Below are 18,129 nucleotides of genomic sequence, written 5' to 3'. Positions count from 1 at the left end.
TGTTCTGAAAGTCTTAGTTAGATAAGGCTGTTTCTATTACACTGAGAATCTGTTAATGTAACCACCTTCATTAATGATGTTAACTAGATTTTCTGAATAACTTGTTGCAGCTTCTACATCAGCACTTGCTGCTTCCACTTGTTAGGGAGATGACTTCTTCCCGTGAACCTCAGGAATCAACCTCTGCTGTCCTGACCTTTTCTCCTGCAGCTTCCTCACTTTTCTTAGCCTTCATATAATAAAGTTAGGGCCTTGCTCTGGATTAGGTTTTGTCTTAAAGGAATGTTGTGGCTGGTGTGATCTTCTATCCAGACCACTAAAACTTTCTCCCTATTAATGATAGGGCTGTTTGCTTCTATTCCTGTGTTAACTGGTGAAGTACTTTTCATTTCCTTTAAGAACTTTTACTTTGTATTCATAACTTGGAGGATTGTTGGCATAAGAGGCCTAGCTTTTGGCTTGTCTCAGCTTTCAGCACACCTTCCTTACCTTAAGCTTAGTCATTGCTAGCTTTTGATTTATAGTGAGAGATCTGTGAAACTTCCTTTCACTTGACTTAGGGGCCATTTCAGTGTTATTAATTGAGCTAATTTCACTGTTGTAGTGTCTCAGAATAGGGAGGCCTGAGGGAAGAGAGGGAGAGGACAGTGGAGGGTGGGGAGACATGACATGGCACTGAATGGCAGGCAGGTCAGAGGAACAGTCAGAACACAACATTTATATTACTGAAATTTGACACAGAAACATGAAATGAACAAATGGTATTGGAAATTAGATGCCAGTAGACTTCCTTCACATAGGGTTGCCACAGATGTTCAGTTTGTAAAAAACACGATTCTGTGAAGCGTAATAAAACAAGGAATGCCTGCATATGGTTCTATTTATATGGAATGTCCAGAATGGACATAAATCCATAGAATGAAAGTAGGTGGGTACCTAGGGTTGATGAAGTTGGGGATAGATGGGGAGTGACTGCTAATGGATATGGAGTATTTCTTTTTCAAGTGATAAAAATATTCTAAAATTGGTTGTGGTAATAGTTGCACAACTTTGTGAATATACTGAAACTATCACTACATTTTAAATGGATGAATTATATATGTGAATTGCAGATCAGTAAAGCTGTTATTTACTAAAACTGGACAACTGCTGCTTCTGTAGTTGTACCATAGTCTTTTATGCCTTGGTTTTGGCTTTCCCCCCTTTTTTTTTTTTAAGATTTATTTATTTATTTGACAGAGATCAAAAGTAGGCAGAGAGGCAGGCAGAGAGAAAGAGAGAGGGAAGCAGGCTCTCCGCTGAGCAGAGAGCCCAATGTGTGGGGCTTGATCCCAGGACCCTGAGATCATGACCTGAGCCGAAGGCAGAGACTTGAACACACTGAGTCACCCAGGCGCCTCTGTTTTTGGTTTTCTAAATGAAGAGAATACTGAATTTAATCTGGGATAGAGTAGTATTGAGTGCTTTAAATATATTTCTCTTCTTCCCCCATATTGTAAAAATACTGTTGGAATGTTGAAAAATTTGGGTGTGCCTGGGTAGTTCTGTTGGTAAGTGTCTGCCTTTGGCTCAGGTCATGATCCCATTGTCCTGGGATCAAGCCCCACCTTGGGCTCCCTCCTCTGCGTGGGGTGGGGTGGGGGTGGCCTGCTTCTTCCTCTCCCTCTGCCCGCCATTTCCCCTGCTTGTGCTTGCTGTCAAACAAACAAACAAAAATCTCTTTAAAAAAAAATGTTGAAAAAAATTTTTTTAAAGATTTTATTTATTTATTTGTCAGAGAGAGAGAGAGCGCGAGTGAGCACAGGTAGGCAGAGTGGCAGGCAGAGGCAGAGGGAGAAGCGGGCTCCCTGCAGAGCAAGGAGCCCGATGTGGGACTCCATCCCAGGACGCTGGGATCATGACCTGAGCCGAAGGCAGCCGCCCAACCAACTGAGCCACCCAGGCATCCCCAGAAATGTTGAAAAAATTTTAAAGCACAGAGAAGTGAAGGAAATATAAATTATCTGGAATAGTACCCAGAGTCATACTGTTAAATTTTTGGTGGTATTAGATACTTGTGTATAGTTTTTTTGCAGAGTCTTAAAGTTTAAAAGGATTAATGGTGTAGCTAGGTTACTTTCTAAATTGCTTTGTTAGGGCCAGTTTAGAAAAGTTTACTGGTTCACTTTTGAGGAATGTTTAATTTGCTAGTTTTTGAAAATACAAACTAGTATGGAAGTGAGCTTGAAATTACCTTCCAACTTCACTGCCCCTGAATTTAGACTTTCTTTTCGTGACTATTAAAAAAAAAAAAAAAAAAGGAACGCTTTCAGGCTTCCACAAATGAATTAATGGTCTTACTACTGTACTTCCCAATATTTCTTTTCTTTTTTTTTTTTTAAAGATTTTATTTATTTATTTGACAGACAGTGAGAGAGGAAACACAAGCCAGGGGGAGGGAGAGAAGCAGGCTTCCGGGTGGGGAGGGAGCGTAGTGTGGGTCTCCGTTCCAGGACCTTGGGAATCATGGCCTGAACTGTAGCAGATGCTTAATGACTGAGCCATCCAGGTGCCCCCAATATGTCTTTTCTTAATGTTCCAGAACTACATTAAAAAAATCTGTCTGCTTTATTGGGGCGCCTGGTGGCTCAGTCAAATAAGCGTCTACCTTTGGCTCAGGTCATGGTCCCAGGGTCCTGGGATCCAGTCCTATGTCAGGGTCCCTGCTCAACAGAGAGCCTGCTTCTCCCTCTCACTCTGCTGCTCTGCCTGCCTGTGCACGCTCTCTCTCTCAAATAAATAAATAAAATCTTAAAAGAAAAATCCACCTTATTAAAGTATTTGTATATGATTTCTTTTACATGTATAGTTGACTCTTGATGAACAACATGGGTTTGAACTGTGTTTGTCCACTTAAATACAGATTTTTTTTTTTTTTCAGTGAATACCATGAACATTTTTTCTCTTAGGATTTTCTAACAACTTCTTTCTCCTAGTTTGCTTTATTGTGGAATACAGTATATAATACAAATACAAATGACATAAAAAATAGGTGTTAATTATCAGCAAGGCTTCTGGTCAACAGTAGATCATTAGTAAAGTTTTGACGGGGGTGAGTCAAAAGGTATGCTTGGATTTCTGACTGCTTGGTGGGTCTGCTCCCTCTGTTTTCTTGTGTTATTCAAGGTTTAGGTTATTCAAGGTTTTTTGGTTTTTAAACCAAAATTCAGTGTTTGATAAATCTGTTCAGTTGTAGAACCACTGCAGTAGAGCAGTTCTGTTATTTGCACATTTTCTTTGCACTCAAGCTCCCCTCACTTCACCTCCATACCTTGGTAATCACTTATTTGCTGTGTTTATAGTTTTCCATTTTCTATAACTTAAAGTGAATCAGTCTTTTTTGGCCTGACTTTTTTCAGTTAGCATGATTTTACAACTCATCCATGTTACTTGAATCCTTGGTTTATTTTTTGTTCTTGAGTAGTATTCCATTGTATACATGGACTTTTGGGTTGTCATCTTAGCTGTCTTGAATAAAGTTTCTGTGAACATTTGTATAAAAAGTCTTTGTGAAGATGTATTTTCTTTTCTTTTGGGTAATGCCTAGTAGTGGAATTGCTGAATCTTAGGGTGTTCTAACAGTACAGGAACTACCAAACTATTTGCCAAAGACCTTACCATTTTAATGTTTCTCTTAGTTTCCTGATATTCCCAAAAGGATGATGTTTTTTAAACATATTTCCTTGGGATTACACATAATTTAACTAGTAAGCAGTGTGTCATAAAGTTACCATCTGCATCATACCTTAAGGTATTGCTTATGTTTAGAGTGTTAATGTATGCTAAGGGTGCTTATTAAAATGCAGATCATTGGGTCTTAGTACTAAAGATTCTGAATCCGTAAAGTTGGAGAACCATATGGTAATATAGCACTTAGTTTTTTCTGAAAGCATAGTTTTCATTAATATATTAGGTTAGTGTTCATTGAGCTGTTTTTGGTTCTTCCTCTGCATTCACATGCATTGTTTTTATTTTATTTTTTTTAAGTTTTTAAAGAAAATTTATTTATTTATTAGAGAAAGATCATGCACACATGCATAGTGGACGGTGCAGAGGGAGAGACCTCCATTTCACGATTCTGAGATTATGACTTGAGCTGAAATCAGGAGTCAGATGCTTAACTGACTGAGCCACCTGTTTTAAGTGGGCCCCATGCCCAGTGTGGGGCTTGAACTCATGGCCCTGAAATCAAGACCTGAGCTGAGATCAAGAGTCAGATGCCTTTTTGTTTTGGTTTGGTTTAAGATTCTGTTTATTTATTTGACAGCTAGAGAGGGAACACAAGCAGGGGGAGTGGGAGAGAGGGAGAAGCAGGCTTCCCGCAAGCTGAGGGCGAGATGCAGGGCTTGATCCCAGGACCCTGGGATCATGACCTGAGCCTAAGGCAGACGCCTAATGACTGAGCCACTCACTTTAATTGTGTTACCTGTTTTTTCCTTTACTTGAGGATCGGCTAAGATTTATCTGCTCCCCTTTCTTTGGTTGCCACCTAGTGGTAACAGATAGGAACCATCAGAAGTTTTGCTGATGAATTGAATTCGTAGGAGGTGGACAGTGCCTTTCTAAAGAAGGAAGGATGGAAACCAAAGATAAGTTTGGTTTGTGTTTGTGACTAACCAGACGCCCAAATGTGTATGCTTCCTATATGAATGCTCTTTACTCCCATGACTTCGAACTACAGTTTATTTGTATTGACTTGGGAAATTATTTGTAAGAAAATATTTTTTTAAAAAATTATCGTAACTTTGTAACAGGGCCTGTAACTTTTTTTTTTTTTTTAAGATTTATTTATTTTAGAGAGAGTGATTTTGGCGCGGGGGTGAGGGGCAGAAGGAGAGGAATGAGAAACACAAGCAGATTCCCTTCTGAGCACGGGGCTTTAGTCTTACCACCCTGAGGTCACAACCTGAACTGAAAGCAAGAGTCAGACACTCAGATGACTGCGCCACCCAGGTGCCCCTAGAGCCTGTAACTTTTTAATTTTTGTCTAAACTGCCAACTCAATTATTTGTACTAGGAAACGGGCAGGTGTCTTCCTAGTTCTCTTATTTTTTAAAAGATTTTTTTTTTAAGATTTTTTTTTGTTTATTGTCAGAGGGAGAAAGAGCAAGCACAAGCAGGCAGAGTGGCAGGCAGAGGCAGAGAGAGAAGCAGGCTCCCTGCCGAGCAAGGAACCTGATGTGGGACTCGATCCCAGGATCCTGGGACCATGACATGAGCCAAAGACAGCGGCTTAACTATCTGAGCCACCCAAATGTCCCTAAAGATTTTTGTTTATGTGTTCGACAGAGCAAGAGCACAAGCAGGGGGAGCAATAGAAGGAGAGGGAGAAGCAGGCTCCCCGCCAAGCAGGGAGTAGTCCTATGCAAGGCTTAATCCCAGGACCTTGGAATCATGACCTGAACTGAAGGTAGATGCTTAACCATGTGAACCCACCAGGCGCCCCCCCCAATTCCCTTATTTATTTATTTATTTATTTAAAAAAAGATTTTTATTTATTTATTTGACAGAGATCACAAGTAGGCAGAGAGGCAGGCAGAGAGAGAGGAAGGGAAGCAGGCTCCCCGCGGAGCAGAAAGCCCCATATGCGGGGCTCAATCCCAGGACCATGGGATCATGACCCAAGCTGAAGGCAGAGGCTTAACCCACTGAGCCACCCAGGCGCCCCCCTAATTCCCTTATTTAATGAGATAAATCTTTCCAAGCCATACTGTGAATTATAGTTTTGAAGTATATGAAGTTTTGATTCCATACATCTTTTATTACCGATTCTCTTGTTCTAGGCTTTTAGTTTGTTTTCTTTGACATGTTTTTTAGTTTTTTTTTTAACTCGTGTTTTAAAGATTTCATTTATTTGTTTGAGAGAAGGGGCGGGGGAGAAGAGGAGAGCCCCCAGACACTCTCACGGGATCATAACCTGAGTGAAAGGCAGGTGCCCAGCTGAGTCACCTAGGCACCCCTACTCATACTAGTTTCAATGATTGTATTTTTGTTAAGATTCTTGACATTTTACGCTAGCTTGACAGGAAAAAAAAGATGTATTGTGAAGGGATATTGTATAACAAAACTTATTTGTGTAAGATCTGATTTTACTTTTCTCTTACAGAAATGGTGGAATCAATGAAGAAAGTAGCAGGGATGGATGTGGAGTTGACAGTTGAAGAAAGAAACCTCCTATCTGTTGCATATAAAAATGTGATTGGAGCTAGAAGAGCTTCCTGGAGAATAATCAGCAGCATTGAACAGAAAGAAGAAAACAAGGGAGGAGAAGACAAACTAAAAATGATTCGGGAATATCGGCAAATGGTAAGATCATCATATCCTGGGCATCTTTAAAGAAAGATGCTTTCTTGGCATCTGTTTTGGATATTTTATTTTAAAGTTTTATTTATTTAATCTCTGCACCCAGTGTGGAGCTTGAACTCATGACTCCTAGATAGGAGTCACATGTTCTTTCTGACTAAGCCAGCCAAGTGCTCCAGGTTTTGGACATCTTTTTAAAGATTTATTTATTTATTTATTTGAGAGTCAGAGTGCTTGAGTCGGGTGAGGGGCAGAGAGGAAGGGAGAGGCTGGCTCGCCACTGAGCAGAGACTGTGACATGGGACTCCATCCCAGGATCCTGGGATCATGACCTGAGCTGGCAGACGCTTAACTGACTGAAGCACCCAGCCACCCCGGTTTTGGACACTTTGGATCACAGCCCAGGGCACATGTGTTGCATACATGTGTAATAACATTTTTCAATTTTAATGAATTTTCATTTTAGCTTATCTGGATTATGGTAGGCCATACAATATTTCAGGAAAGAGGTGTGAAGAATTTTTCTCTGGAAGCTGTAGAGGGTGTTTAGTTTTCAACACCACAGAAGTAGAGAACTATTTTTTTTTTTTTTTAAGATTTTATTTATTTATTTGACAAAGATCATAAGTAGGCAGACAGGCAGGCGCGGGGGGAGCAGGTTCCCTGCTGAGCAGAAACTCCATTTATTAATTATCTCTACCTCTGTTGGACACTGTTTTGAGTGGAGAGATATTTATTAGTACATGTAATTGTGCAAGGTAGGGTATTTATTTAAATGACCCTGTAAAGACTAGGTTATTGTTCTACTTTATAGATGGGAAAACTACAGTTCTGAGTGATTGATTAACATAACTGGGGTCGCATAGAAGGATATCAGTGTGTCCGTTAAAGCTCAGATATGTTGGAACAAGAATATGGATTGTAAATAGAAAAGTTTGGTGTCTCAGCAGGAATGGGATTTGGACTAAGTAGGAAAGGAAGCAGGAAATAAAGAGAGGGACTGATAAATTGGGGGGAAGATGAAAAATTCAAGTGGCTGGGTGTCTTGATGTGTCCCTAAGTAGGAATAACAGGAATAAAAGAAATAAAAAGGAAGTTAGAGTCCAGTGGTGAAATAATTTAAGACTTCCTGGATAAAGCAACACAGTTAGGGATATTGACAAAAAAGGTCATGTGGTTGAGGTCAGGAACTCTTTTGAAAGGAACATGGGTGTGATACCTTGGTGTGATACTAGGAATTGGTGAGGTAGGCTGTGAATATGGATGAAAGGCATATAGAGATCCACTGATGACAGAGGCTTAGAAATTGGAATGTAGAGGATGAGCTTCCAAGGGGCAGCCATTTGGAGTAATAGCAGCCAGTCATAGTGGGGAGCTAGGAGAATTCAGAAGGTGTCTTAGTCCTACAGTAATTGCCACTTGAAAAGACACAGGGAGGTAGTTTATTCAGGAAAGAGCTAGTTTAACCCAGCACCAGAATGAGATTAGAAGAGAGAGTGGGGAATTCTTTACAATGGAATGAAAGTTCCAGAGGGCGTAAGAAGAACTTGAAAAGGTTCAGCTGTGTTACTGTGTATTAATGGAAAATAGAGAACAAGATGTGTATGTGTGTTGGGTGATGGTATGCGTTTTAAGTGTGATAAATTTTAGGTAAGTAGCAATATTTACTTTAGTATACAGATTTTTGGTGCCATAACTGTTGTGGATCTCAGCCACTAAAGTGATTGCCTATTGGGTTTGAATTTTTATTCCATCCCTTAAAAAATGTGACCCTAGGCTCTATAGTATGTCTGGGTTCAAATCCTAGCTCTCCCTCTTGAAGGTCTTTAAATTGGTGATTTTTGGCCAAATATCATAATCTTAGTTTCCCCGTGTGCATGATAGTTTATACCTTATATGCTAATTAATAGAAGTGTGCAGCTCTCAGTAAGAAGTAACTGAATCATGAGGTTGTTGGTATGGGTTTTGTTTTTAGGGTTTTAATTTTAAGTAATCTCTACACTCAACGTGAGGTCAAGAGTCAACATGCTTCACCAGCTGAGCCAGCCACACGCCCCGTATCGTGGTGGTGTGGGTTGGTTGGTTGTTTTAAAGCACTAAACTAAAAGCATGCAGAAGGAGGATAATTTCTGTAGCCTGGAGACAACTTTACTCTGCTTTTTAAAATCAAGAGTGGGGAAGAAGGTATCATAAAGAAATGTATTATGTTTACTATGACTCTCTCCCTAAAAACTAGAGGGAGAATATGTCATAGTTTATGCAGTTTCTTAGACTTAAACAATTTTTGACTTTTTTTTCAGGTTGAGACTGAGCTAAAGTTAATCTGTTGTGACATTCTGGATGTACTGGACAAACACCTCATTCCAGCAGCTAACACTGGCGAGTCCAAGGTTTTCTATTATAAAATGTAGGTTCTATACTAGAAGGGAAAATGTCAGATTAAATGTTGGCCCCCTTAGAATTACTACTACTTCTGTGTTAGGTGTTCAACTTTTATTTAAGAATAGTTGTTTAATGTTAGGATAGTTACATGGGAGGGATGATTTTAAACTTAATTTTGAGTGCTCAATTGCGTATTCACTGCTAATGAACAATTATTGTTGCATTTAAGATGGTCAGACTGTTTAGTGTAAGAGTACTAGATTTTATCTATTTGCACTTTTAAAAATTTGTCAGAGAGAGCAGCAGGCAGAGCAGGCTCCTTGTTGAGCAAGTTCCGAAGAGAGACTCGATCCCAGAACCCTGGGATCATGTCCCAAGCTGAAGGCAGCCACTTAACCAGCTGAGCCACCTAGCTGTCCCTGTTTGCATTTGTTTTTTGTGTGGAGTTACCCGCCAGCTGTAGCAATGTATTACAGAGTTTAGTTTTACCATTTATGTCGAAGTTTTATTTCAAAATTAAGAAACTGCCATGCCATTTTTTTTTGGAACCACTTTTTTGTGTTTAATTTTAGCCAGTGAAAAATATACTGATTTTTGAGGCTTTGCAGTTAATTTCGCTAGGTTTTTGCTTATATTTGGTATTCTGAACTCTGAGGTGGAAAACTGAATAGACTAGTCAGTCTTTGCTGAAAGAGACTTTGTGAAATTATTGAAGTATCCGTGTTAATTATGAAATATATTTCTGTCACGTTTCACTTTACAGACTACAAAATTTTAAGTTTACTTTCATTTAAAAAGTATTTTTCCTAATTGTGTTTGTTTTATTTTAGGAAAGGGGACTACCACAGGTATCTGGCTGAATTTGCCACGGGAAATGACAGGAAGGAGGCTGCAGAGAACAGCCTAGTGGCTTATAAAGCTGCTAGTGATATTGCAATGACAGAACTTCCACCAACGCATCCAATTCGCTTAGGTCTTGCTCTCAACTTTTCCGTATTCTACTATGAAATTCTTAATTCCCCCGACCGTGCCTGCAGGTAAGTCATGGAAGAAAACAAAAGCTCTCACTGTGAAAGTGAAAAAAGTTACAAAAGAGAATTGTCTTGTTTCCTGGGATTGCCTTTGCAGCATTGGCCATGTAACAGAGAATTCTTTTAGCTCTTAATGAAACTGCTTTGGATGATTTTAAGACCAACCCTGTCTCAGTTCACTAGGATAGCAGTTTTGGATTATGTTGATGGGGAAAAGTTTTGTTGGTAGTTTGAATTTTAAACTTGTTAGTGGGAGAGTGGAATTACAATAGACTTTTTTTAAATATTCGCTTTTAGTCTTTGTAGGCATGTTCATATAGTTAGGCTCTTAGTGTACGTATTTTATGTTTTCTATTTTAATATGAGCAGTTCTTCATCTTTGTATGTTGATTCCCCCATTTATATTTTAGGTTATTCCCAGTTTTTTTGATACAGTTAGAAATTTTATGAGACTGACGCGCTACCTACTGCGCTAATGAGGCACCTCAGTTAGATATTTTAAAGGATAGCTTTATGTACATAGCTTTTTACTTGAAAAAAAAATTACTGTAAACTATCACATGAGGTTTATCATTCTAACCATTTCTAAAAAGGATTTATTATAGAATGAGTAAATGGAGGGGACAGAGGGAGAGAATCTAGCAGACTCCATGCTGAGCGTAGAGCTAGACATGGGACTTGATCCCAAGACCCTGATCATGACCTGAGCTGAAATAAAAAGTCGACTCAGTTGACAGAACTTGGGCTTAACTGAGCCACCCAGGCACCCCTCATTCTAACCATTTTTAAGTTGTACAGTTGAATGGCATTGAATATACCCACAATATTGTGTAATTGCCACCATGAAGGTATTTCTAAAACTTTTTCATCACCTGAAACAAACTAACCACTACCCAGTAATTCTCTAGATCTCTCCACCCCTGCCCCCACTAATCTCGACTTTCTGTCTTTGTGAATTTGCCTATTTTAGTTTCCTCATATAATTGGAATAATGTATATAGTCTTCTTGAGTATATAGGAGCCAGATACTTCATGAAAGAGATTCTCCTGATACGAGGTGGATTCATTTAAATGCAAACCATTATTTATTCATCTAAAAACATTGTAAATTCCTAGTTGAGTTTGTCAAAGAGGTACAGGTCTTAACCGAAGAAGTTATAGCTATCTGTTTGGCTAATAGTATTGATCGGATCTTTCATTGTCATTCTCCAGTGTAGCTCTCCATCACTTTGATTTAAGTCTTCTCCATGCCTTTGCTCTTAAGCATTTGCTTAACTTACTTATTTTTTTTTAAAGATTTTTTATTTATTTGACAGAACATAAAGCAGGGTGAGCAATAGAGGGAGAGGGAGAAGCAGGGTCCTCACTGAGCAGGGAGCCTAATGGGGGGATCGATCCCAAGACCCTGCCAAAGGCAGACGCTTTAACCAACTGAGCCATCCAGGTGCCCCTGTGCATTTACTTCAATTTTTAGCATTCCATTCATGCTCTTCTCCTTCCCTTTTGGATGAGTTCGTATTTGACTTCCTGGTTTGCTCATTCTCTAGGGTTTCTTAAGTACTTTCTCCAGAGTAGCACTTCATACTTGTTTTATAATAGTTTTGTGTATCAGTCAGTCCTCTATTCCTAGATGTTCATTGTGGACTGAGAGTGTTTCTTTCCTTTCTTCTGTTTCTCCCCTAGTGTCCTGCATCACTTGGTGTACATCATGTACCATACCCAGTAAATGTTGATTTTGTTTCTTTTAAATTTAGTAAAATGGCTTATATACCACATTTCTGTGGGTTCTATACCCTCCCCCCTTTTTCTGCTTCTTTAGCATTAAAGTCTTTGGAATTAAACTGAGCTGTTCAACATTTCGTCTTTTTACCTTAAAATTTTATTAAATAAGTGAGCTGTTGACTAGAACTTGGTAATACTTTTATTATGTATATATTTTAGTGGTGCTTCAGGATAGAATTTGGTCTGTGTATTCTGTTTACTGATAGGCTTGTCAAAAGCCTGGTAAGAAATGGTGCTCTAGGGTGCTTGGTTGGGTCAGTTAGTAGAGTACGCAACTCTTGATCTTGAGGTCGTGAGGTTGAGCTCCACACTGGGACTGGGGTTTTTTGTTTGTTTGTTTGTTTGTTTTTTCTTTAAAAAGTAGTAGTGGTAGTGGTGCTCCAAAAATTTTATTGCCTCCAAATTTGCTAGATTACAAAATTAAATAGTTTTCATAAGTTGTATCTGTTTTTCCTTTATTTCAGTATTTAAACCCAAGATATTCAGTGTCACTATTAACATACTACAGGATAACTTAAGAAAAAGATTGGTTTCTGACATGTCATTTCTGTTTTTAAAGGGCTTATTTTTGTAATATATTTATGTAAATACTTTTAGGTTGGCAAAAGCAGCTTTTGATGATGCAATTGCAGAACTGGATACGCTGAGTGAAGAAAGCTATAAGGACTCTACACTTATCATGCAGTTGTTACGTGATAATCTGACACTATGGACTTCAGACATGCAGGGTGATGGTAAGGAAACTCGGACGTTAAATGCATTTCTTTCAGTTGTTGGGTCTTTTTACTTTTAGGATCTCCTTGGTATTTCTTCACATTAAGCTATAGTTTAGACTCAGCCTACCCTACAGACTATCAAATTTTAATACTGCCTTTACAGCAGATGATCTCAAAGTACAGTTTTCTGTTTGGGGCTGTACGATGATAATGTAAAAGACTTGTTTGGTAAGGGGACTCTTTTTTTAAAGATTTTTATTTATTTGTTAGAGAGAGAGAGAGAGAGATTGATACAGAGCGCAAGCACAGGCAGACAGAGTGGCAGGCTAGAGGCAGAGGGAGAAGCAGGCTCCCCGCCGAGCAAGGAGCCCGATGTGGGACTCGATCCCAGGACGCTGGGATCATAACCTGAGCCGAAGGCAGCCGCTCAACCAACTGAGCCACCCAGGCGTCCCGGGGACTCTCTTTTTAATATTTGAAGATTTAAAAACTTTTTGTCTCTAATATTTGCTAAACTTAGTTTGCTTCTCTCACTGTTTTGGAATTTGGAGGCAGGAACCATCTCATTTTATCTTTCTCAGATTAAATTTTAGGGATCTGTGTAATTGCATGTCATGATCACTGCTTTGGGTGACTTATCCTCAGGTTAAAACTAGATGGTGTCAGTAAATATTTATGAATCAGCTTCTCTGTGGGAATTTTTTTTTTTTTTTAAAGATTTTATTTATTTATTTGACAGAGATCACAAGTAGGCAGAGAGAGAGGAGGAAGCAGGCTCCCTGCTGAGCAGAGAGCCCGATGCAGGGCTCGATCCCAGGACCCTGAGATCATGACCTGAGCCGAAGGCAGTGGCTTAACCCACTGAGTCACCCAGGCGCCCAATAATTGTTGATTTTTTAAAGGAGATTTTATTCTGCTTATTCCAGAGAATCCTTTTTATCCATGATAGATTATTGAAGAGTGAGTAACATGACCATTTTATGAGCTGGCTTTACAGTTGGTGGTGGTGGTATGGGAAGTAGAAACAAAAAGTTTGTCAATTTTAGTTGCAGATCCTTTGAGTGTTTTTTTTGTTTTTTTTTTTTTAAGATTTTATTTATTTATTTGACAGAGATCACAAGTAGTCAGAGAGAGAGAGTGGGAAGCAGGCTCTCTGCCAAGCAGAGAGCCCAATGCGGGGCTTGATCCCAGGACTCTGGGATCATGACCTGAGCTGAAGGCAGAGGCTTTTAAACCCACTGAGCCACCCAGGCGCCCCGCTTTATGAAATATTTAGATACTTGACTAGGGTTGGATTAAGATGTGGCATATGATATCTACTTGCACGCTTACTGAACAAAGCCAGATGGAGCCACAGATTACTTTCCAACACAGCACTTCAGGCAACCACTGCCAGTCTGTGGGACTGAAAACCAATTTATTATCTCTGAACTAATGGCTTGAGGTTCCTTCCAGCTTTAACATTCTGTTGTACTCTAAACAATAACTACTCAGAAGAATGGCCAGCTATGGACTCTTCATAGTCACCCTCAGCTCAGAGAAGAATAATATCTCTGTGCCTGTTTGAGGGAATAAAAGGAAAACATGTGGAGAGTTTGGTAAGCGGTATTGACCTAAAGTAAGGTGTATACCCCTCTGACCTCTGGGGGCATTTTTCTGAGGGTGAAATAACAAAGATGATGACCTGGGTTGCAGCCCTGCTTTTGGGGGGTGGCAGTTCATTCCAACTTTTATAACTAAGCTTGCTAGATAGTAAAATTAAATGGAATTTTTTTTTTTATATTTTCTAATGCTATTCTTGTCACTGGTAACCAGTAAAGTAAACTATATGTAATTTTGTTTTTACATAGAGCCAAAGATATTTTTTTTTTTTGTTATCAAACATTTTATGAAATAGATTGCCTTCTGCAATAGGATATTTTCTTGAAACTATTTTACATAGTTGCAAAGGTTCTTTGTACCAGAGATGTTTTATTACATAGATTTTTTTTTTAATCCTAAAACAGTTTTATTTAAATCTAGTAAAATCCACTTGCTTCAGTTCTTACCACTGTAATGGACCGTTGATTAAATTTGTTTGAAACAGACTAATTTTCATTTAAGAGCTTTGGCGATAAAATATTTGAAATAATGAAACAAGTTTAACAGTGAAAAATTAAAGTAGTCTTTGAACATTTTAGTGAAATTAACAAATCTGAATTTACAAATTGTTGTGGGTACTAGTCATTTATTCGCCATTTTCCCTAAGAAGTGTAGTATTACATGTTTTATTAACTTTGGTTTTGTGACTTAGAATCTGTGCAAAATTGCAGACATGGAATTGGCAGTTTCCCAGGATATTGGATAGAGTTGAGCATTATTTAGATAGTTTTCTTGTTTTTAAATTTTATTATGGAAAATGGTGTTTAAAAAAAACACTTGAATTAAGGGTTTCTAAAGGAAGAAATGTGTATGCGATTCCCGAGCTTTTACTGAGATGTTTTCATTTTTTTTTTTTTAACTGCAGAATATGTTCACTTCAGTCTGTGTTGGAACATCTTTATAAACATTACCACTTTTTCTCATCAAGTGATTTCAGTCCTTTTCTCTTAACCTGTTTTCAGAGGACTATTTCATAAACAAGTCCATAGGAAATGTGTGTTCTCTTCCTGTCCCCTTCTTCCCCCCAAATCAGGAAACAGTGGGCAAAGAAATACCTGTCCAAGAAACGCCCCCCCTTCTGTTTACCTTTTAAGAGGATATTATTTTATCCTTTTAAAATTGAAAGAAACAGATACTTTGTAGAGTGAAGTGTATACAAAGTAAAAAGACCCAAATCTGACTCTCCTAAATCATTGATGTTTTCTTTCGTCCTGCTCTCTTGGTTTGTTTTTCTTGTAATGTTGCTTTCATATGATTGTTCTCCCTCCCTTTTTCCTTGCAATATAGATTCCTAAAGGATAATCCAACTCTTCCTTTCCTAAAAACTCTACTTTGTAAGTCATTATCATGGCACAGTGAATTCTGCTTTTTCGTTTTGGTTCTTCACTAATCATGCCTGCATATATACCATCATCCCTTTTGCTTACAAAACTGCCTGTTCTACATTCTAGGATGTGAAACCTTCCAAGACATTTATGATCTGCTACCTCTGTCTACCTCTGGTTGGGTGTGACTCATCTGACAGTATTCTATGCCAAAGTTACTTGGAACTTTTGGCAAATCTAATGGTTGCTTATAAGTGAATTAGAGTGTGCTCTGTTGTTGTTTGTTAACCATATTTTGGCAGTGTATTGCTGTTAAAAATGAGCGTGAATGTTCCTATCATTTCCTGAGTTTGAATACATTATTTTGGGAATCATTGGGTGGTGCATCATTTCTTTCCTCTGTAAATGGTTTTTTTGGTCTGTCTTTGCATGTCTTTTTCTATATATATGAGTCAAAACTCTTTATGTGCCTTAAGAACTTTTTTTTTTTTTTTTAAAGATTTTATTTATTTGACACAGGCAGATCACAAGTAGGCCGACAGGCGGCGGAGGGTGGGGGAAGCAGGCTCCCTGCTGAGCAGAGAGCCCGTTGGGGGGCTCGATCCCAAGACCCTGAGGTCATGACCTGAGCCAAAGGCAGAGGCCACTGAGCCATCCAGGCACCCCACCTTAAGAACTTTTTAAAAAGAGTCACATTTCAATATCAAATATTTTGGTCAGAGAAGAAAATTTCAAGTGTCTAAAAATATGCTTACCTAATCCTTGTTGCCGTAACAGCATTGTTTTATCATATCAAGGTCTTTCAGACTGCTTAAAAAGCACTCCTCAGGTTAAATGCTTTATGTTGGTAGGCACCCAGTCTTAGTGTCATTTGTCCATCCTGATTAACAAGCAATATCAATGGATGGATTGTCTGAACTGAAATGATTGTTGTATTAGGTAACTGTTCATTTATTTTAATTCAAACTGTTAACTACATAGGAATTGTAGTGATTTGTTAAAGCACAAAAGAATGTAACTTTAACCTCTTTCGTTATTTTTTAGCAAAAGCCTGCATGCTTTTTTTTTTATTATGGCTGACTTACTTAATGCTTTTTAATAGGTAGATGATTCTCCAGTGAATAGGCTGGCTTTCTGTTGCATGTCATAGTGCAGTTCAAATTCCTCAGCCCAATCATCATGTTTTAAGGGAAAAGAAAAACCGGCATGAGAGAACTGGTCCAAATGCCCTTCTTTAATAACCTCAGCGGTCTGGTTTACTTTGAGCATGCTGTTTCACTCTGGAGTAAGAAACTTGGTTTATGGTTTGGTGTGACTGGCTAAGATACAAAATGTAAACTCACTTAAAAAAGCAGAACCCTCCCTTTAAAATTGAAGAACTTCTTTGGAGCATCTTACTGCTCATTTCTCTACTGAAGCATTTCACATGGAGCTTGTGAGTAGATTTTACCAAAAAAACCCCTAATAAGTACCCTTGATTCTTAAAGAGGTGAGGTTATTGAGAAAGAGTATTTTGACCCAAGATATACATGAAAGCTTGAAAATCATTTAACAATATGGTTACCTTGGCTGTCTACTTTTAAGAGCTTATTTAGCATAAAAATAGTTTTACTGTGCATTGGTTTTTTTTTTTTTTTCCCCTTTCATCCTGACTATTGACCATTCAGGACTTTGATCCAGCAGCACTTCTTGGCTTAGGCATTTCAGGTGTCAAGGATGGTATAAGTCCTTTGGCTGTCTGTGTTTAATATCAGTTGTAGCAAATGTAAGACGTCTGTGCTTGGAATGATACCTTTCTTTGTTACTACAATAGTCTAATTTAGTCAGTGTAAAATAATTAACTCGTTCTTCTTTGCAGGTGAAGAGCAGAATAAAGAAGCGCTGCAGGATGTGGAAGATGAAAATCAGTGAGACATAAAAGCCAACAAGAGAAACCATCTCTGACTACCCCATTCCTTCCCATCCCACTCCCATTGGAAATTCCCCCATTGTCACTGAGAACCACCAAATCTGACTTTTACATTTGGTCTCAGAATTTAGGTTCCTGCCCTGTTGGTTTTTTTTTTTTTTTTTTTTTTAAATTTTAAAAAAGTTTTCAAAAGTTCTTAAAGGCAAGAGTGAATTTCTGTGGATTTTACTGGTCCCAGCTTTTAGGTTCTTTAAGACACTAACAGGACTGCATAGAGGCTTTTTCAGCATTACTGTATTGTCTCCTGCCAGATGTGGCAAGATCACCATTAGAAATGGAAATTACATTCAAAATCCATTAGACTTCTAGGTGATGCAAGCATCTAAGAGAGAGGTTAATCACACTATAGAGGCATTGTGGTATCATTTTTCCTTTTTCTAATTGTTTAAACTGCATTTTATACCAATGTTTAAAATTAATTGGGTGTTAGCTTGAAGTGGTTAAAGATTGTTTGGAGAGTTGTAATGGATTTGCTGTAAAGTGTTTTCAAACTCTGCTGAAATGTTGCTGAAAAGCATGGTGCTGGTAACAGTTCAACAATCCGTGGCTGCTCATTCTTGCCTACTTATACTCTCCCTCTAAAGCAGGTTAGCATTGAAGGTGGTATGGAAAAGCCTGCATGCGTGTTCAATTCTTTGTTTCTTCTCCTTCCCTTTCCCTTTGGCCCCCGGCCCCCCTTCGCTCGCTCAACCTCTTTTGTTCAGTATGTGTAACTTGAAGCTAATTTGTACTACTGGATATCTGACTGGAGCCACAGATACAGAATCTGTATTGTTCTTACTGAAACACAGCATGGAATTAACATTAAACTTAAATAAAACAAACCTAAATTAAAAATGCCAAATATTATTGTGCCTCCATCCTTTATCTTTCTAAAATAAACTCTAGTCCAAACACATTGATAGTATTGTTTGCCTAAATGTGGAAAATTACCCCCTCTT

At 38.5% G+C, this 18,129-nt stretch overlaps 1 protein-coding gene across 2 annotated transcripts in view; it reads left to right on the top strand.

Annotated features, from left to right (window-relative positions):
• Positions 1–18,032, top strand: part of YWHAE (tyrosine 3-monooxygenase/tryptophan 5-monooxygenase activation protein epsilon) — a 58,174-nt gene extending 40,142 nt beyond the window's left edge. Inside the window, exons 2-7 of one of the 2 annotated variants that reach the window (XM_004746891.3) lie at positions 6,146–6,345; positions 8,643–8,749; positions 9,555–9,761; positions 12,135–12,271; positions 15,182–15,228; positions 17,078–18,032. In XM_004746891.3, the coding sequence (XP_004746948.1) occupies positions 6,146–6,345; positions 8,643–8,749; positions 9,555–9,761; positions 12,135–12,271; positions 15,182–15,189 (659 nt within the window). In that variant the 3' untranslated portion in view covers positions 15,190–15,228; positions 17,078–18,032. The remainder of the gene's footprint in view (positions 1–6,145; positions 6,346–8,642; positions 8,750–9,554; positions 9,762–12,134; positions 12,272–15,181; positions 15,229–17,077) is intronic. The other variant, XM_004746890.3, reaches the window with a different exon arrangement.
• The last annotated feature ends 97 nt before the right edge of the window (positions 18,033–18,129 follow it).

Source organism: Mustela putorius, unplaced genomic scaffold (assembly GCF_011764305.1).
Source record: "Mustela putorius furo isolate JIRA1106 unplaced genomic scaffold, ASM1176430v1.1 tig00003962_pilon_pilon_pilon, whole genome shotgun sequence".
In the NCBI taxonomy this organism is placed as follows: Eukaryota; Metazoa; Chordata; class Mammalia; order Carnivora; family Mustelidae; genus Mustela; species Mustela putorius.
The sequence above is the reverse complement of the archived record's forward strand: the minus strand, read 5'-3'. Positions and strand labels throughout refer to the sequence as shown.